Raw genomic sequence first — 20736 nt, forward strand, 5'->3', positions numbered from 1 at the left:
TCTTACAATTGTTACGACCCAAAACATATTATGGATTAACAATAATAACGTTTAACAAAAAACAACTAAAAATAATCGGTTTTTGGGATTAGTCGTCAACAAATTCATATATTTTTATTCAAAATGTTAAATTATGAAACATTAAAGATATATAAAATTATAAATGTTAATCTAAATAATTGTGATTTATGCCACTGATACTACATTCGAAAATCATATAAATAGTAATAGTAAATATAATAAATATTTTTTTAACCAACCATTTTATTAAAATTTATTATAGAATAATTATTAATGCATAAAACTTTATGTTTTGATAACATTTAATAATCAAACTTAACAAAAGCTATAATTAACAAAAGAAAAAATCAAAAAAATCTTTTGTTTTTGGTTTTAGTGGTTTTTCAACCTATAAATTTGTATTTTTTTTATTCAAAATGTCATATTGTGGAAAATATTTATAAATTTGTACTAAATTATTACGTGAAACATAATCTTGTCGGTTATAAACAATAATAAATGTTTAATTAAATAGTTTTGATATGCGTCATTCATAGAACTTTCGAGAATCTTTTGCCACGTTCAGTATCTATGGCAACCTGTTCCTGATGTAACTACGGGTTGTTTAGTATCAATAAACAAACAAACTTCGAGCATCATTTTTAATATAATTATTCAAGAAAATACAAAAAATATATAAAATTCAAAAATGGACGAAGAAATCGACATCTCGGCGTATCTGAATAATCTTCAAGCGGATGGCGTTCCGGAGAGAAAACAAGCATTGTATCATATAAACAACACATTGTTCGGTCCTAAGTCCTATTTATCGGAACCAGGTTTGATAAAAATGTTTGAAACTTTACGTCTCCATCTGCTCAAATCCTTCTCCGATAAAGCTGAGTGTTGCCGAGAGAAATGCATTGAGATTACTTCCAACTTCATCAAACATTTACCAATTAACAACTATTATTTAACATACATCATACCGCTCATTATGCAAAGAATTGGTAAACACGAAACTGTTGAGCAATCTGAAGAGCTTCGACATCAACTTACGGAGTTATTGATGCAAATCATCGAAAAATATTCTAATAAGAATCAACTGAATCCTTTTTATGATGCGTTTATCGACATATTGTCAAAGACATTATTGGACAAGTACTCTATGGTGAAACAGGAAAGTTGTAAGATCATTTTGAAATTGGTTCAATACTTGCAGAGGGATTTTCATCAAAGAGCAGACGATTTGATACAGCCATTGATCAAATGTATGGGACATCAACATCAGAAAGTTAGGGCTTTGGCGGTGGATGCGATGGGTAAGGAAAACTTAAAACTTCTAAACTAAATTAAATTATATGTAACATGTAACTTATATGTCAATAATTTCATTTAGGTCGTGTATGCATGTTTGCTAAAAATGTAGACGAATGCTGGGGAGCATTAGGAGGTAAACTACTGGATCAATCTCCATTGGTTCGCTTAGCAGTTGCAGAAGCAGCTTACAAAATGTTATTGGAACATAATGATCGATACTCATATTGGCATCGTATACTTCCTTTATTGCTTGCAGGGTAAGTTTTGCATAATACATATATTTTATATTTAAAAATAGCAACGTATTTTAACAATAAATAAGTAGTTTATATTTCAATTTTTTCTATCTTTTTATCTGTTCAGTTTTTTGCATATTGTGATTTGTTAGAAAAAATCTTGGTGCGCCATGCTTAAAGTATGAGAGTAGTAGAAATGTGTAAATGTGAAATAAAATTAGTGGGGTGTATGGCATCGTGCCTTAAGACAAATTGAAACTTCCCGTACCGTAACGAAATGTTCGAGGAATACTGAATGTTTTCGAATAGATTATTATTAATATTGTTACATTGTCTAATATTTATAAGAATTATATAAACTGAATTGCAAAGTTGAAATTATTTGTTTAAAGTATATTAGAACTATAGTCAGAATTAAAAATAAAATCTGAATTATTGCCGATATACAAAAAAAATTTTGGTTGAAAAAAAAGTTGAAACAAAAAAATTTTTTTCCAAAATAAATTATTTTGTTAAGATAAGCAGAAAGTTCTTTGAATAATTTAAATCGGACGCTTAGTTCTCTCAAAAACTGCCATTTTTTACACATTTAGCTCTGTATCTTCGAAATGGCTGGGCCTGCCTTTGCCAAAAACCAATAAACTCTTCTCCCAATCATTACTAATTGAATGTTTTTAGATCATTCAAATCGGATGATCCGTTCTCTCAAAAACTCGATTTCTATTTTCTGCACTCTTTGCTCTTTATCTCCGTAATTGTTGGACCTGCCTTTGCCAAAAACTAATCTGCTCATCTTCCTATCAATAGGAATCGAATGTTTTTTGGAAATTTGTATCCATACATACATACATACACATACACATCCATTTATTCTGAGGTATGCCAAAATGTTCAGAAACCTTCAAAACGTCGAAAAATATTACAATAACTTACCTTACGGGAAGTTAATAATCTACTAACAATAAATACCAAATAGTTTCTTATATATAAAGCATATTTGGACAAAAAAGCCATTATTTGATATCTTAGAAAAAGATGCTTGGCGTTGCTTGAAAAATATTATTATATTTTCACAAAATTAAGTGAGATATTCATTATATATCTTTTAATATTGGGTTTGGATTTTAATTTTCACTCGGTGTTACTTATTTAGGAGTAAGTTTTTTATTATAGATTCTTAACATTTTTAAATTTAAATAAAAAATAAGTTCCATATTTTGCCAAGTGAAAATATAAATACCAATGCCAATACTAAAAGTTAAACAAATAAAAATATTCACTTAATTTTGTAAATATAATACACTAATATGATAATAATTATTAATAATAATTAATTAATATGAAACTGTGGTAAAGAGAAGTGCCATGTTAAAGACTACTGTGCAGTATTTGGTTATAAATTTTGTCTTAAGAAAAATTTATGTGCACTTCTTAAAAAAATTATGAATATATTAATCATGTTGTATATTTAAATATACTTAAATATAAAAATTTTTATAAAATCAGGAAATATATACTTTTGAATTTGGCCTATCATTCAAAGCTGTGTTATAATATACCAATTACCCCCGGTATCTTGGGGCATTTTACACAAATATTTTGCATATTATTTTATATTTCAGGCTTACAGACGATGCTGAAATGGTTTCAAATGCAGCACGGCAGTTTTGGAGGCATGTTGGTCAGCAATATGAAGAAGAAAACGAAGAAGATTTGAAAGATCGTCGTGACTATTTGGCTAATGTTCTCCCTGATCGTTATCCAGAAGGACGTAAGTTTATTCAGAATGTGATAAATCTAACAAATACGTATAATGTAGATATATGTATACTTGTCTCTTTTGGACTACTTATTTCAATAACAATATACACAATTCCAGCATTTTACTATAAATAAAATTTATACATAATACGGTATCTGGTATATGACCTTTACCATTTCTCTGCAGATAGTCGACCAAGTTTGGGCTGCAGAGTTCTTATAGAACGCAATATAACTCGTCTAGTGCCACCAATATCGCGTGAATTGGGCGAATGGAAACCAGAAATGCGTCTGGGAGCCGCAAAAATGTTAACTACTTGTATTTTACATGCAGAAAAGGGGGCTACTCAAGCTTTGCCTATGACCATAGATGCCATAATGAAGGGTTTACTAACAAAAGAGCCGGCGGTTATTTACGAGGTAAGTAGTTGACTATTTTGAAAAAAAAAATAAGATTCTAAAAGAAAAAACAGAATGAATAATTATTGAATAATAATTGTCAAAAGTTTAAGTAATCTGGAATAATAGATGAGAATTCTCTACAGTATAAATGCCCATAACAGTTTTGTGCGCCACAAACACATGTTTTTCTAAAAATGTATCTTGATTTTAATCAGTTCAATCATTTTTTGTTCATTTATATTATGTATTAAAAATGTAATACAGTAGAACCTCGTTTATCCTCAGTTATGTGGATTTGCGATTATCTGGACTACCTACATACTTATAAATACATACCTACAATACCTACTATATATACACTACGCTTACATACCTACAATTCGAATTTTTACGTGAATAATGCTGCAGTTCGATATATGTATGTAATGTAATCTAAGAAAATATATGTGTACATACATAAGAAAGTTTAAATTTCTTAATAAAGATTATTTTGTTGATATCTATGTTACTTTTAATAGATACACAATATTATTCTTTATACATTTGATTTCCCGGATTATCCGAATGTCTATCGACAACAAGTAGTTCGGTCAATCGAGGTTCTACTGTAATATAATGCAAAATAATATTTATACTGAATTGGATTTAGTAAAGTATTCCCAGAAATGCGAAACATTTATTTATATAATATGATTCATTTAACTTATTTAATTTATTTTTATATTTAATCTATTTAATAATAATTTTTTTATTATTTGATTCTTTATTATTTTCTAAAAAATGCTTTATTGTTATTGCTTCTACTGTTTGTTGAACCTCAAAATTTAAAATCTTTTAATTTTAAATTACTTTTAGTATTTTAATAAAATATGATCAATACATGCTTCGATGTACTCTTGGTATTGCAGTAAATATTGCCTCAGTCGATTGAGAGTACTTCTCTACCTTTTGTATTCTTTTTACATTAAGTAAATTTCATAAATAATTTTTCCGATTATTCTTCAGATGGAACGAACATGTGAAATCATCGGATGCTTGATTCCTTACAAGACTTGGGGACCATTGATTGAACCGCATATAGAAAATGATTGCACCGCATCGCATCTTAAGCTTTTGGCTCATATTTTGAAAGGATCACACACTGAGCTTTTTCATAGGCAACATATAGCTTCACTATTGGTGGCCAAGGATGTTTGTCAAACTAGAAAGGTATTTAAATATTTTTCTCATAGGGTAGAGCGGTCCACCACCATTATCTCAAAATAAAATAATTAAAAAAAATATTAAAATAAAGCGAATTTACAAGAAATAAATTAAATTAATACTTATTTCAACTCTTTTGATGAATATTTGTCATTCAAATCGGTTGATCAGTTTTCCCTGAAACGTGGACAAGCAATTGTATCCACAGATACATACACTCACAACATACACACATCAATTTTTTCCAAGGCATGCCAAAATGTTCAAAACCCTCTGAAACAAACTTATGCTAAAATAACTTGTTTATGCAAAAAAAATTCAAGTTAGATTTTTGGACGATTACTATAACTTACCCTACCGGTTTTGAGTAAATAATTAGAACATTAGAATTAGAAAGCCAATGAATCGTATCATTAAGGGGCCCAACTAGTGTGAAATTTTCAAAAAATCGAATTTTCAATTTTTCCATATTTCAATAGAATAACATACCAAAATTTTAATAGTTTTTGAGTTACAGCCATTTAAAGAGTATATATAGTATATAGTATAACGATCATTTAATCTTTAAACGCGTTTTTCTCGAAACAGCATTTTCCGAATTTTCTGCAGCGATTACTCAAAAATAAATGATTCGATCACTATCAAATTTTTTTACGTGTTCTATATATAGTTCTCCGTAAAATGAACTATCTATTTTTGGATCGGATCAAAAATCGAATTTTGGCGGTCCAAAAACGACCAAAATTTTGGGTAAAATTCGACTTTTTTTTAAAAAAACGCCGTCATTTTGTCAATTTTTGATTTTTTTTCTTTATCATAGTTCATTTTACAGATAATATTATCTAGTTTAACAAGATTTTTTTTTTTTAAATTTCGTTCATGTAGAAGGCCGGAATCACTGCAGCAGTGAAGGGCTTTTTTTTGTCGCGCCGTTGGAGATCGACGATAACTTAAAAAATATTCAATTTTTTTCTTCAAAAATTTTACTATGTATTCTTAAATCATGTATAAATATATTCCTAAAATTTTGAAATGATTGATAAAGTAGTTTTTTTAATATAAGTTCACAAACATCACCTTTTTTTAGGTGGTTACACTAGTTGTGCCCCTTAACTGATTTATTGAGCCCAGCATATGTTTTGGATAAATATATTTTGAATGTTTCTATTCAAATCAAATGAAATAATGAATCATTCTCATTTTTTACTAGCCAAAGTACATCATTGAATTAATCAATGTTTGCAAAAACCTACTTCCTGTAACAGATGAGGATTCGGGCCTAGTTGATGATGCAATGTTGGAAATGGAATTTAATTTGTATACCGTACTCATGACTAGTCTTGCTCTGAGTGGTGACAGAGACGATATTAAACGGAAGGCAATAGGTAAATATGCATTTGCAGGAATACCCCGTTTAACGCGGGGGATACGTTTCATCAAAGTAGAGCGCAATGCGAAACAGCGCTAATCGAGGCTATCTTCAGAATAGTCTAATCATGGAAATACTGGGGCTAGGGGATGACGGCTAGAAAATTGGTTCGGTATTAAATTTAAAAAGTATGTTACTCTTACTAAAAATTAAAAAAAAAATATTTCTTTAAGCCCAAATTAATACCACATTATTATTTCTTTCAAAAATAAAGACAAAATATAAATAATAAAACAAATATTCTTGGAAAAACAAATAACATTTTAAATCAGTCATATTTAGTTAGCCTTCCGCGTTTTCAGTGTTATGCCGTTTTGTGACAAACTACTTTTTACAAGCTTTTGACGGTAAACATACTCATTTTTACCAACACCATCCATTCTTTTTACATTTCCTCTGAATCACTGCTGTCAACATTTTTGTTTTCTTCTTGTTTAGTTCCTTCTTTGAGCTCACCCTTAGAAAGACTGCGCTGCTTCTTGAATTATTTCCTCGACATCTTGCTCATTTACCCCTTGAAAACCTGGGTTGAAATAAAAGAGCGCTAAACCGAAACAGCGCTAAACGATAGGCGTTAAACGGCGTATTACAGTATTTTACTTTTCACGTATTTTTATTTTTAAATGGTACAAAATTATATTAAACTGGATAATATAATATAATCAACAGTTTCACTTTATATTTATTCGTCAGTTCGATATACTTTTTTTTCAACTTCCCGAAAAAGAAAATTGTTATCGCGTAGAAATGTGATTCGCTAATTTATGTTTTCTCGATGTTTCAAGTCATTCTGAGTCGAATGATACCCAGTTTGTGTGTTTATACATATGCGAGCTAATTTTTGTCCTTTCGTCGAAAATTTACAAGTAAATCAATAAGGACGAGCGTTAGTCAATTCAGCGCGACGACCAGCCGAGCCGTTTTTTTGAATTAGCAGAAAAACACTTTTCGTCTGCGTTTTAACTCACAACTTTCAATCGATTTTAATGTAGTTTTAGGTAAAGATCATCTGGGCTGTTTTTTGTAATTGATTGTTGAAAGAAATTTTATGACAATTTTGATGAAACTTTGTATAATTATAAGTAGATTTCGTAATCTGAAATAATATAAGTACTAAAACATTATAGAGCTACGACAAGCGGGTGTATTATAAAAAATAATCCAAGTTTAGAATTTTGCCTTGGGCTTTACCGTTTCTAACCAGAACAACAAATTAGCAAATCAGATTTTTTGACGAAAACAAACTTTTTCGAAAAGTTGTAAATAAAAAATTATTGCAAAGCAGCTTATATTTTTTATATTTGTAAAAATCAAGACATGCAACTCTATTGGCAAACAAAATATAAGTACTCAGGTAATCATCTCAATTTTACAAAATACAATTATTGCTTAAGTAAAGTAAATGTTCTTTAATAACACCTTTAAAAAAACCTTACTGGAAATTCATTTTTCTAACTGTTAATTATCAGTATAATTTTTGTAGTAAAGATATTAAAAATAAATATATTCAAATAACGTGTAAATTATCATAAATAATAAGGACTTAAATTTTATTATGTACTTAACAAAACTTTCAATTTAAGTATTTATTTATTAAAATATTATCGTTTGAATGTAGAAATCAGCAAAAGCCGCTGAGGTATTGATATATATATATATATATATATATATATATATATATATATAATATATTTTTACATTACAATTAATGTATCTTTATCTTTATCTTTTTATTTACATCAGGAGCTTTAATGCAAGTATCTCCAATGGAAAAATTAAAAGATTTGCACTCTCGGCATTTGAGACCTCTTTTGCAGTCTTTATTGACCAAATCGGATAATTTTACGGGAAGCAGCGTAGATTATTTGATCATAGAAACTGTTTTGGAACACTGTGCTGAAGTTTTGCATAAATATTGGGATATTATATGCATCATATTAGAAGGCATTCTACAGATGGAGACAGAAATTAAAATAAGAATGTTTACCAGTCTCGCACTGGTCTTCCTACACTGGAAATCGTTCGAAGGAGACAATTATATACTCGAGAAACTTGTTGATGGTAAATCATTGTTAAACTTTATAATCGGCGTGTAATTATTTTAAAATTCTGAATCGATCGTACAATGTTAATACGTTTTATTAATTATTGTAATTGTTTTTGCTCCTAAATGTATCACATTATGTTTTATAGCTATCTCATTAAATTTATCATACTCATTTCAAAAATTTCAGTGATAATCGTTCCAAATTTAGTCTGGGCTCCGGGAAAAGTAGCGGACGCATGTAGAACAGCTGCTGCCTCATGTTTGTGTACTTTAGCACAGAATTCAACAAAGGTATGTAGTATTTCACACCACGTCTTAGAACAAATAATAAAAATTAGATTTGTTTTAAAAATGTTGGATATTATTGATGATGATATACAATAATTGAAATGTTTATTGGTTTGAATGTTGAATTTTTATTTATGGTTCTAAATAAACATTCGTTTGCGCCAAGATTGTAAATCATATATCACTGGAAGAAATCGGAGATCTGAATATTGAATTAAATTCATATCTTTACCAAATATCTATTACCGTTCCGCCATATTTTGAGAATCAACTATTTTTTGCAGTCAACGTTGCTGCTTTCAAAACAGGTGCCTTTATTAATAACTTTACTGGAAGATGATTCCATTCAGACTAGATTGTACACTTTAAAAGTAATTGCTTTACTTCCCGATGACTTGGAATCAAGAGATTTGGGGAAGATATACATAGGTAAAAAGCCTAAACAAAATGAAGCATTACATGTATGTAACGTATTTTTTATTATTCGAAAATTGTCTATTAAAGCTTTAGGAAAACGATTAGATGATTCAGAACATCAAATTAGAGCATGTGCAGCGCAAGCATTACAATCTGTAGCAGCGATAGGAAATAAAAGAACTACAAAAAAAGAAGATGTTAATAATGATGATTCATATTTTGTTGGAAAACCTTATTTGATTGATATATACAAGACTGTTGTTTTGCATATGGACGACCGTGACCCGAGTATTCGAGAAGTTATGTTCAGTAAGTAGTTTAATATTTTCACTTATATATATATATATATATATATATATATATATATATATGTATATTATTTTTATATTATTATTATTTTATATTATAAATTGTTATGTGTTTCAGATACTCTGAAATCACTTGGTCAAAATGGTCCAAAACTATTAATGGATTTAATTCAATCACTTAAGTACAGATACTGTCATAAAACTGAATGTGAAGAGCTACAAATTTTCTTGAAATCGATAATTGAAAAGCAAAAAGAATAATTCATATTGTTATTTAAATATTTTGAAAAGTACTGAAGTCTTAATTATTGTTTGAAAATCAAAACTCATTAATACTAAATGAAATATTTTAATAGTTGTATATAAAAATAAAATTTAAATTTAGTGCAAATACATTGTTTAAGTCTCATCTTGTAATTTTGGAGGGCGAACAACAGAATTGCGCTTCACAGAATCCAAAAGCCAACGAATACCTTCATCAATACCTTCACTAAATAAGAAATAATAATATAATATTAAGAAGTAATTAATGTTAAGGAATTTTTATAGCAATATGTTTAGAATAAACAAACCCTGTTAAAGCAGATACTGGCATAACAAGACAATCGCGTCTACCAATATGGGGGCCAGCTTGTTGAAATACAGGACGAATATCTCTAACACCCATACAATCAGGTAGATCCTGTTTATTAGCCAACAATAATAGTGGTACTCCAGATAAAAATTCATTGCAAATCATCCGATCTAAAAAAAAATTAGTTGAAAAGTAGAATAAATGTGTTACAAATCTAGTACATACCAAATGTAGCTTTTGATTCTTCAACTCTTTCTCTGTCAGAAGAATCGACAACATATATAATAGCATGTGATTCTGCATAATACTGTGAAAAGAAACTTGACTCAATCAAAAAAGAATCTTGCAGATGAATTTTATACTATTGATTTTACACATTAAACAATGTTTCCTAATTTTCAATTAATAAATTGTTTCTCAGACTAGGAAAGAGTTGATCAATAAACGAGAATAATATACAATGTTATATAATTTTAAATAAACTGTAGTACAAAACCAGTTACTATTGAGATGATTATTTTTAAATATTTTATTAATGAAAAGATATAGCAATAATATATAATATATTTTATTAAAAATGGTCAGTATTATAAAAAATGATAACACATGATTTTGCAACATAATCTCTTCCTTATAAATTACAGAATAAATCAAGGTTATGCAAAAAAAGAGTTTTAGATCTACAAAGTTCTTCAATACTATTTAAAAACTTGCAAAACCATACTTTATCCCAAAGAGATTGTAGCTCCTGCTGCCCTCCGAGGTCCCAAAAACTGAGTTTAGACCCACCAAGTTCTATTTGACCTATATTCAAGCCAACCGTCGTTGTAATTTTACTGGGATGCATGCCTTTCTGTCTTTTCGAAAACTTTGTTTTTGCTGCCTCTAAATAAGTCTATACATATAGACAGTCATTAAAATTACGAGAATTTGATATAAATTGTGTATGCAAATCAAAATTACCGTTTTACCAGCATTATCCAATCCGAGTATCAAAACACAATATTCATCCTTTTGCATTAAATATTTAAAAAATCCATGAAGTAGAGTAAACATTTCAGTAGAATCTGAATGATCCGAGACTTATGCATTAATTTTAACAACTTTTAGAATGTAAATGGATATACATGATTTTTCTATATCTCTTTTTATAACAAATTACAGTTATTTATATGTTTATTACTTATTCAGTAAGGGGTAAGTTAAAATAGGAGTTAAAAGTTCCTTTCTGACACTTTCAGAACTGTCAAAATAATTTCTAACCTATCCAAACCATTTTGACATCTGTCAGTGACGCACAGTTTGATCCTGTACGTGTACGTTGTACAACGAACGAACATTTGAGCTAACGGCAAGTAAATATAATAATAAACAATATAATAATATCGGCTACATCCAGAATAAATTATATGAATATGTGTTATTCTCATATTGTCTAGCTAGTGCTCAACATATTATTATATTGTCTAGGCGTCAGTGTTCTTTTTGTTTTAACTGGCATGTGTTTATAAAGTTTTCATTGCTCTCAAATACATAGCTCTAGTAGAATATGAATAAAACAGCTTTAAATTCAGCTTTGTATAGTATACAGTTTAAATTCTACGTAGTGCATTGACAGATTAGTTTTATCAATCTAATTATACTACACTTTTAGTTCAGTTATTTGGTGCAAAAAAGGCTGTTGCCAGGAAAGTATTCAGGTAGTTTTGAAATATTTATATATCTATATAAACATAGATCTATAATCTATATATATATATATATATATATATATATATATATATATATAGACATAAACTCTTCAGTCTTTTTTATCTTCAATTTCCTTATAGTACTTCTTTATTTTTCTTTTAAAATTATCATTATCATTGGTCATCTTAATATAGTCTGGCAATTTGTTATATATTTTGGTAGCACTCCATATGACATTTTCCCTCAAATTTTTTTTTCTATTGCGTTCAATGTGAAAATTGTTGTGTTGTCTAGGGTAGTGTTCATGTATATCTTGATTTGTGTCTATTGTTGCACTTGTTTTAATTCGGTTAAATTTCATTCTGTGTATTAGTTTGCATTTCTCTATTTTAATTATGTTATTTAGTGAATGATTATTTGTTTCTCTCTGTAAGTATTTGGTGGGTGTTAGATGTAGTAAATTATATGCTATTTTTATGGCTTTATTCATTATTCTCTGTATGTCATTTAGGTTTGCTTTAGTTGTTTGGCTCCATGTTGTTATTCCATATAAAATTATAGGTATTATTTGCGTTTTAAGAATTAGTTTTTTTTTTTCCGAAAGAGTGGATCCTTTTCAATGCCCCTGTTAATTAGTTATCTTTCTTTTTATTTTGTTTATTTGTTCGGTCCATGTCAGTTTTTCATTTATTATCAGTCCTAAGTATTTTATGCTTTCCACCTCCTCTATTTCTCTATTATTTACTTCAATTTTTAGTTTAGTGTTTTCAGTATTTTTTCATGTTTGAAATATATGTTTGCTTAATTTAATATTGAAAACAATTATTTGTGACTGCGTTCAAGTAAAGAGAGCAGGCAAATACAAGGAGGCCTAATATGGCAGAAAGACTTTGAGGCATCTTCACACTAAAACTATTGATTTTACAAAAAAAAAATGGATATTGAATGAAATATAAAAAAATTTCTCTTGTTTATTCCGCATGAAGATACCTTTATCGCAAAATAAGCCATAAAGAGTTATTGTTAAAAAACTGTTTTTTGTCACCATTTTACCAACGATAGCTCAGATGAAATTCGAAATTTACAAGACTACTAATTTTCAAAACTTCCTGAGTACTTTCGGCGCAAAACTACCAAATTATTGGAGTATATAGGAAGAAGTCAGTCAGTTTCCTTATCTATGAGGCCAGTTGTAGAAAAAAATGAAAAAGGTATAAATTTTTAACGATATATAATATGTTTGTTTGATTCTACATAAGATGTTTAAATAATAGTTAACTTATGCTAAAATATCTGCAGAGTTTTTAAAAAATACATGAATAATTTATTCAATCAAATAAAAGTTGAAATATAGAAAAATAATACACCTATTTTACCAAAAGTGATAAACACTTGTCATTAAAATATTATTATTAACATAATTGCATTTAAATACTTCCAATGATGATAATCTCAAGTTAAATCTCAAAAGAAACAAACAACTAATACATCGTATCATATATATTATGAAATAAATTGAAACATAATATTTGTTATTCATGAAGTTTCTGAATACTTATAGAATAAATAAATTCTATTTTCGTCTAGACCTTTTGTCTGATTTATTTTTTGTAACCGTCTTATTATTTAATGCTACTCCATGTCCAGATGATTTTAAGTGTGCAAACAATTTATTCTTTGATTCAAATTTTCCTCTACAACTTACACAAATATGATTAGTATCCAAGTCATTTTCTAGATCTTGCTTCTTATCTTGCACTTTTGTTTTATTATTCATCCTTGAATTTTTTAATTCATCCTGGTGTGTATTTGCAGTGTTAATATTGGATTGGTCAGAACTGTTTACCTTCTTTTTAACATTTGCTCTAGATTTCTTCACCTTCGTTCTACTTTTACATTCCCATTCATTGTCATTGTCACTGGAATTATGTTTAAATTCATCTAAAATTTCAATTTCTTCATCAGAATTAATCACTGTTTGTGCTAACTTTGCCTTTAATTTCTGTTTCTTTTTGTTTCTAGATATGGGAGATTGTGTCACTTCTCCATCGGATGAAATTTGCTTTATATCTAATAATTCTTCAGCATCAGATAAAACTACATTGTTACTTTCAGAATCAAAACTGTCAAAATGCTCACAATTATTTGTTTCTTCATCATTCATATCGGCGTCGTCATTTTGCATTTCAATTAGTAACAATGCTACTTGATCATTATGTTTTTTAGATCTCTCATGATTTTCAAATGAACTAACTGTTTTGAATAATTTATTGCAGGCCACACAATATAAATTATTTGCCATATCATTATCCTCTTGTTTATTACTTTCATTTTCTTCTTCTTCAGTGGAATCTGATATATCTTGATCATATTCTTTCCTTTGATTTTCATTATCTGAATCTTCACTAAAATCACTTTCAGAGTTTCCAAATTCATCTAACAAATTCTTCTCGATTTCTCTATAATTATTAAGAAATCAATTAATAATTTAATGTGCTGATTATTGCAGGCGAAAACTGACTATTGACTAAGACATTTTATATTGGTACATATGATACTTTATAGGCCATATGATAATTATATTTTGGTACATTATAATTAAAATTATTAATACAGATATCTAAACCATATTTAAAATTACCTTAGTTTACTTTCTAAATCATCCATTACTATTGAGTTGTTCACCTGAGCTGATAATTCATGATTACGTTGCCGAATCTGCTCCTTTCTCATTTGTTCTGCTTTAATTTTATTTTGTTGAGCACGTTCTTCTTCAAGTTTTCTCTGTGCTATCACTCGCTTATCTCTCTTCCTTACAAATTGAACAAGCTGTCTAACTTGTTCATTTCTTTCTCTGCGGGCTTTTTGTTGAACTTTTCTATTTTCCTTATCAATAAGTTTGATAACTCTTCTATCCCTAGTCTCGTTTATGTTATATGGGCTTAACCAAGCATAGCCTAGAAGATATTATTTGAATGATAAGAAAAGTGATCAGTGAGCATATATATTTATGAGAACCTACTCACTTTTTTTAGTTGAGAAGCTTTGCCAATAAGCATAAAACGCTTTAACAACCTCGTAAGGACTCTGATAATTGCCAAATATCGGTATATTTTCATAGTCTTCAGGGTCATCTAAATATTCTATTTCTTCTGATGCCAATTTTGAAAAAACCTAAAAAAAATTGTAATAAATGATATGCAAAGCGATAACTAATTATAAAAATAATAAATGATATATCAATACTTCGGAATAGACGGAATAAAAGCTTTGAGGAGAATCATCATATCCTTTGAAACATGTTGAAGTGAAATACTGAAAAATATCCAAAGAATTGTCTTCATAATTTGTTTGTGCACCTTTCAATATTTCTTCTCTGTGATTATCATACCTTGAGAAAATTGCTTTATTTACAATAATGACAATATAATTTATTTCATATTTTCAGTTACCAAGCCCGTTCTTGCAAATCTGATAAAACTTCATATGCTTGTTGAACTAATTGAAAGTGTTCCTTTGCAACCTCTGGTTGATCTAAATTTTTATCCGGATGCCATTGAAGTGCTAGTTTTCTATAAGCTGTCTTGATCTCAGACTGATCTGCATCTCTTGAGATATTTAACACTTCATAGTGACACTTCATTTTACCAATATTCAAATAACATAATCCTTTTGAATTACTAATTGATATATGCGTAGTATAATTAGATTTTTTTTTAGAGTAACAACATATTAACTTTTCCTAGTCAAATTTTTTGACAGTATGTTAACCTAAAAAGTTTTGAAAAGCAATGCTGCAAGGGGTACGAAGTGAGCCACTTTTAAATCATTTGCGCGGTTATTACAAATGGGTTATAATCATAATTATAAGCCAAATTTAAGTGAACGTCACAGAAAAATAGTTAGTTCCACAAATTTGGAATTCATTTTTAAATGAAATGCAGGTGAAAAAGCATGGAAATGGATGTTGACAGAAATTTAAATTTTTAACAAAAACATGTTGAAACAATGAAGGTTAATAAAATTATATTCATAAATCTATTTTAACCAATGAATGGCATTTGTTTTATGAACTGTCGTGTTAAGTTTAGGTAATAGTTTGATTCTTCTGGATCATAACTGGTATAACCTGAGGTAAAAACAGCCGGTTCAATCTGGGTTCCTTCATGCCATTCATTAAAACTTGTTATAGATATAAATGACACTCCACTCTTAACAGCAGAACGCCAAGCTGTTTCATAGTATCTGCAAATTTTCAAATGCAATATATAAATTTTCATACAAATTTTACAATTGAATGTATTACCTTCCATGAGAACGATCCTTTGTGTTTGCACTATTCCATGGTCGAACTCTGACATCAATATATCCTGGACCAACTGAAGGTACGAATATCAAGTTATTTTGTTTTGCAAATCTGTTCAAGGAATTCCAGTTCTTCCAAGAACTACCATAAGAGAATCCATTGGAGGCAAAATAAGTATAGAAACCATCAAATGCAGAACGTTTTATATGGGTCTTATGTTGGGCATCAACAAGTAATCCTAAAAATATGCCATCATATTTTGTTCCACGAATAGTATTTAAACCACTCTTTGAAAAAATTGATTTCCAGTCATTAGATTCTATGAGATATGAATCATACATGTAAGTTAAAGGTAAATGTATATTAAATCTCTTGTTTTTAATTTTATAGAGGGCTTCATGATCTCCAAATTTGAGTATGAAATTTTTCCAAAATTTAACAAAATTTTCAGGATTTCGATTTTTGTATGGTTCTATTTGTAAAGAAACCTTAATATCATTTTCAAGAGCAATATCTAAAATTTGTTTCAAATTGTTATCAGGTGAGTCTTCAAAATTTGGTGGAGCCCATGATAAAACCAAAACTCCTATGCCTGCTACTTTAAAGTATTTCATATGAGATCTAATAATTTGTGGATCGTTAGAACTATAACAACCCAATTGCGGATAAAAATTAGAGCCTATATCTTCAGGTGGATTATGAGCACCAACTGGATATTTTTTTAAATCATTTTTATTCCAGTTAGGTAGATATTTATGGTTCCAATGAGCCCAAGCACCATCAAAATCTATGCTTTTATACCAAGCATAATAAAATGCGTGAATTTTATAACTAACATTAGTTAATTGATCATTATGTTGTATTGACAATTTATCACTAGTATAGGAAAGCCTTTTTATCTTTTCTTTAATAACTCTAATCCTATATTTATATCTGTCGTATTCCTCTATTTCTGCAGTTGCAGAATTTTTATTAAACTCTATTATAGTCTCTGTAGTTGTAGTACCCTTTTTTAATAATTTCTGTTTAGGATAGTCATAGTTTTGAATCAAAATATATGTCAAAAACACAATCGTTGATAAACTTAAGTAGAAAAAGTATCTTCTAAGTCTAATTGTTAAAGCGCGAAAGTTCATAATTATACTTAAATTTAACACACTTTAAAAATAATTTGTAAATAAATAATTATAATTGCTCAAAGAGATATTTTAATACGTCGCCGGTAAACATCATGCTCACATAATTTGACATTTGGCAAGTACACAACAGGTGACAACAAGCCATTGTACATTCTACAATGTGCACAGCAGACAAGAAACACATTTATGATTTGAGCTTTCTCTCAACTAATATTTATTTTGGAGTAAAAAGTTCATTTTTAGGTTAGAAGCTGATTGCAATTTATATTTCTTGTATTTTTTCTTCATTTATATTTTACAATAACAGAGGTAAGACCAAAGACTTGTATCGAGCGACTTGTAATGGTTAACACAAAATGCTAATTTAGATTTCCATATTTTAAATTTTAAATTATAACACTGATGATGAGACAAACCTAGTCTCGAAACGTTTGTGAAAATTATTATTTAATAAATTAGTGCAAAAAAAGAGTGTTGTTTGTTCATATTTCCAAATTAATATATATATATATATATACAGTAAACCCTCGCTTTACGCGGCAAGTGCGTACCGTGCAGTATGGGAATCGTGCTATAAGAAACTCGTATTTAACATACAATTCAGGCTAATTCGTAGTGCGTTCTATGGAACCTTACATAGTGCAGTATGGGATCCGTGCTATGAGAGACTCACAGTTGGTACAAATCGCATCATTTTTATCGTGCTGTATGGAGACCAAGAAATACAACTTGAAGTAGGAGTAATACGGACGAAATGACATGTAGGGCATTGACACGATTGACACCTTATTCAAAAATTGGCGCGACGCAGTAGTCAGCTCAAACGTGTTCTTAGGCAGCTATTATATAAACAGGCATGCCTAAAAGATAAAAATCAATAACAAAATTTACATCAATACCCTTTTGCACAACGAACTTATGGGCTGTTGACCAAATACCGTGTAATAAGAAGTCCGTGTAGTCGGAGGGATGTCGCATTTTTAGCTCCGTGTAGTATGGGAACCGTGTACCCAGAGTGCCGTGTAAAGCGAGGGCCTACTGTATATATATATATATATTATAAATAATTTATTTTCTAAACCTATTTCATAATTTTCTGATTGAATAACCAACCTGACTGAAAATATATAAATATATTTTTTATATATTTTATAAATTATATACTTATATATATATATATATATATATATATATATATTATACATTATATATATATATATATATATATATATACATGGCCGGATTTAGAAATTTGGCGCCCTGGGGCAATGATTAAAATGCCGCCCCATCCCTGAATTTTTAGGCAAAAAAGTTTTTACATATCATTTTTCTAAAATTAAAATTACTATTTGATTGCAGTAAATTTATTACGCATTACATACTATAAATAGTGGTGCTTGGCATCGTGCCTTAAGGCAAATTGCTGGAAATTCCCGTACAAAAAATTAAAATAAAAAAACTTTTTTTAAAGCGATCGCCCTGCTTTAGCTGCGTAGAGACAAAATAAAGAAGCGCGTAAGCGTCGCCTCGCAGAATAACGAATAAATAATGATACAGAACCCATAGTAAAATGTAAACAAAATTCTTACTTATTATTAAAATATATGATAATTTGATGTGCACATGTTTAATGACCACTTTTGACCGTCAAATGTTTCTTTTTCAAATTTTTTATTGGATCATCGAAACCGCTAGACCTCCCACAAATTTAATCAGTTCTCCGTTTTGTCTATACATGTAAATTTCTTTTAATGATATTGGACGTTCCATTTTTCAAAAACTGAATTATTATTTTTGGGACCTGCCTTGACCAATAACTAATCAGCTCGTCTCGCTATCAATAGGAATCGAATCATTCAAATAAAATTTAATTTCAATAAATTTAATACATAAAAGTTATTAATTTACAAAAAAAAAAATCGAAATATAAAAAAAAGGTTTCTTAAATTCAATTTTCATTATTTTTCAAAAAATTTCAAAGCTTTTTATAAAATGTAATTTTCAGTACGGAAAGTTTCACTAACTTGCCGTAAGGCACAATGCCATGCTTCACTAATTTAATTTTTTTCCGCGCTATAAGCTTGGAAGTGCACAAATTCGTCATCTTAAAAGGGCTCGAGATCTGAAGAACATATTTTTCTTAAACTTTCAACTCATTTACGTATCCTTATGTTAGCCAAATTGCCAAATTTTACATTGTATTTGTATAATGTTTTATTAATTATATTTTTTGAAATAAAAAATGTTATTAAAAAATAAGTTAATTATATGGTATAGAATTTTGTTCTCACTATCCAAATTTTGCCGCCCCCAAAAATTTGCCGCCCTGGGCAGTAGCCCCGACTGTAAATCCAGCACTGTATATATATATTTATTTATATATTTTCAGTCAGGTTGGTTATTCAATCAGAAAATTATGAAATAGGTTTAGAAAATAAATTATTTCTTATATATTCTATCTTATATTTAAAATTCTTCTATAATAGGGTATGAAAGCGTAATCTTCCTGAACGATTATTCGGATTTTGATAAATCTGCCTAAAGTTTGTTAAGGGAATTTTTTAGGATTTTTTGATTTATAGAAATATAGTTAAATTAAAGAAATAAATGGAAAAATGACAAAAAACTGCTTATCATTGATTGACATTGAAAATATTTTTAGCATTGTTAAACATTAAGAACAAATGAAGACTCATTTGCCAAACATTATTTCTATTCACTTATAGACTAAGATTATTATAAATAAGAAGAATGTAATGTCTACATTATTATTGCCGAAAAGCAGCTGAGATGTGGCAAAAATTAAAATAATATAATAAATACAGTCAAAATGCGTAGTCTGCGCATGCGTCTGACGGTTGTGGACTGTCAGTGATTGCACACATGATTCTATTTGACAGATTATTATTTTTAACTACTCCAGTAGTGTTTTGCCTCACTTTACTAAATCACAATACAAACAAAAATTTACTCATTCAAAAAATTAGTTAGAAGTTTCATTGTGTCAAAAATTCATATGTTTGACGGAATATTACTCACAAGTCAATGGAGCGTTTTGGGTCTAAATTCTTTTTACTGTGCTCCAATTTGTATGAATGTTTGGAATTAGGTTTATCTCACTCTTAAGTTCAAAAGTGAAAATAATTCATTATAGGAGATTTCAAGAAACCAGATGAACACTTCTTCTCAACCTAGTTCTTATAAACATCTATTGATAAAGCCGATTTGAAACAATCTAAGACCACAAAGGACGACTAAGGTGGTTGAAAGATCTGAGCGTGAATATTATATGATGATACAATGTACAATGAGAGTTGCCTTTGTGATTCTGAAGAAGATGAAGTGAGACGACAGTGTAAATTTTTTTGATCAACACTTTCTTTAATTTTTTATCAATTCATCACATCAAATCTTCAAAGATATCTATCCATGGATTTTAAACAAAGTTTTTGTCGTTTTATTTTTATCAATATTCAAAGATATCTATTTATATGCTTTTTTATCTATGATCCTTAGGATTAGAGTCTAGTTTACGAAACACGAAAAAATCAGAAGAGCAGAAAGAAAATAGACTTTTTGTAAATTTTACGTTTTTTATATGAATTTTATAACAA

At 28.8% G+C, this 20736-nt stretch overlaps 4 protein-coding genes across 4 annotated transcripts; 1 reads left to right on the forward strand and 3 right to left on the reverse strand.

The window, feature by feature from the left end:
• Positions 1-709: 709 nt before the first annotated feature.
• On the forward strand, positions 710-9672 carry LOC113384298 (dynein assembly factor 5, axonemal). The gene is made up of 10 exons (XM_026622095.1): positions 710-1322; positions 1400-1577; positions 3179-3331; positions 3509-3737; positions 4725-4928; positions 6133-6307; positions 8095-8412; positions 8586-8689; positions 8971-9412; positions 9530-9672. The coding sequence occupies exons 1-10, from the start codon at positions 710-712 to the stop codon at positions 9670-9672; spliced, it is 2559 nt and encodes an 852-aa protein (XP_026477880.1).
• A 94-nt stretch (positions 9673-9766) lies between these two features.
• Positions 9767-11193, reverse strand: LOC113363449 (ADP-ribosylation factor-related protein 1-like). Its single transcript, XM_026605950.1, has 5 exons — positions 10949-11193; positions 10710-10880; positions 10211-10292; positions 9984-10155; positions 9767-9901 (listed from the first exon to the last, which is right to left on the reverse strand). Exons 1-5 carry the CDS (start codon positions 11039-11041, stop codon positions 9811-9813), a joined length of 609 nt encoding a protein of 202 aa, XP_026461735.1. The 5' UTR covers positions 11042-11193; the 3' UTR covers positions 9767-9810.
• Positions 11194-13236: 2043 nt separating this feature from the next.
• Positions 13237-15414, reverse strand: LOC113376069 (dnaJ homolog subfamily C member 21-like). The gene is made up of 5 exons (XM_026615998.1): positions 15130-15414; positions 14924-15068; positions 14704-14851; positions 14319-14634; positions 13237-14136 (listed from the first exon to the last, which is right to left on the reverse strand). Exons 1-5 carry the CDS (start codon positions 15318-15320, stop codon positions 13251-13253), a joined length of 1686 nt encoding a protein of 561 aa, XP_026471783.1. The 5' UTR covers positions 15321-15414; the 3' UTR covers positions 13237-13250.
• A 306-nt stretch (positions 15415-15720) lies between these two features.
• On the reverse strand, positions 15721-17344 carry LOC113384314 (glycoprotein endo-alpha-1,2-mannosidase-like). The gene is made up of 2 exons (XM_026622096.1): positions 15984-17344; positions 15721-15922 (listed from the first exon to the last, which is right to left on the reverse strand). Exons 1-2 carry the CDS (start codon positions 17117-17119, stop codon positions 15721-15723), a joined length of 1338 nt encoding a protein of 445 aa, XP_026477881.1. The 5' UTR covers positions 17120-17344.
• Between the last annotated feature and the right edge of the window lie 3392 nt (positions 17345-20736).

Source organism: Ctenocephalides felis, unplaced genomic scaffold, assembly GCF_003426905.1.
Source record: "Ctenocephalides felis isolate EL2017-DRISC unplaced genomic scaffold, ASM342690v1 CF-g0.4_SCAFFOLD_00845, whole genome shotgun sequence".
In the NCBI taxonomy this organism is placed as follows: Eukaryota; Metazoa; Arthropoda; class Insecta; order Siphonaptera; family Pulicidae; genus Ctenocephalides; species Ctenocephalides felis.

What these genes read in the sequence shown, in the direction of transcription:
- LOC113384298 (XM_026622095.1), top strand. Translation starts at nt 710, where the DNA reads ATGGACGAAGAAATCGACATCTCGGCGTATCTGAATAATCTTCAAGCG. An exon ending in TATTAAACGGAAGGCAATAG is followed by an intron (nt 6,308 to 8,094) that starts GTAAATATGCAT and finishes TATTTACATCAG; the next exon opens with GAGCTTTAATGCAAGTATCT. An exon ending in ACTCGAGAAACTTGTTGATG is followed by an intron (nt 8,413 to 8,585) that starts GTAAATCATTGT and finishes CAAAAATTTCAG; the next exon opens with TGATAATCGTTCCAAATTTA.
- LOC113363449 (XM_026605950.1), bottom strand. Translation starts at nt 11,041, where the DNA reads ATGTTTACTCTACTTCATGGATTTTTTAAATATTTAATGCAAAAGGAT. An exon ending in TGGATAATGCTGGTAAAACG is followed by an intron (nt 10,881 to 10,948) that starts GTAATTTTGATT and finishes CTATATGTATAG; the next exon opens with ACTTATTTAGAGGCAGCAAA. An exon ending in AGAATCAAAAGCTACATTTG is followed by an intron (nt 10,156 to 10,210) that starts GTATGTACTAGA and finishes ATTTTTTTTTAG; the next exon opens with ATCGGATGATTTGCAATGAA.
- LOC113376069 (XM_026615998.1), bottom strand. Translation starts at nt 15,320, where the DNA reads ATGAAGTGTCACTATGAAGTGTTAAATATCTCAAGAGATGCAGATCAG. An exon ending in TTTATTCCGTCTATTCCGAA is followed by an intron (nt 14,852 to 14,923) that starts GTATTGATATAT and finishes AATTTTTTTTAG; the next exon opens with GTTTTTTCAAAATTGGCATC. An exon ending in AAGCTTCTCAACTAAAAAAA is followed by an intron (nt 14,635 to 14,703) that starts GTGAGTAGGTTC and finishes AATATCTTCTAG; the next exon opens with GCTATGCTTGGTTAAGCCCA.
- LOC113384314 (XM_026622096.1), bottom strand. Translation starts at nt 17,119, where the DNA reads ATGAACTTTCGCGCTTTAACAATTAGACTTAGAAGATACTTTTTCTAC. An exon ending in AAGGATCGTTCTCATGGAAG is followed by an intron (nt 15,923 to 15,983) that starts GTAATACATTCA and finishes GAAAATTTGCAG; the next exon opens with ATACTATGAAACAGCTTGGC.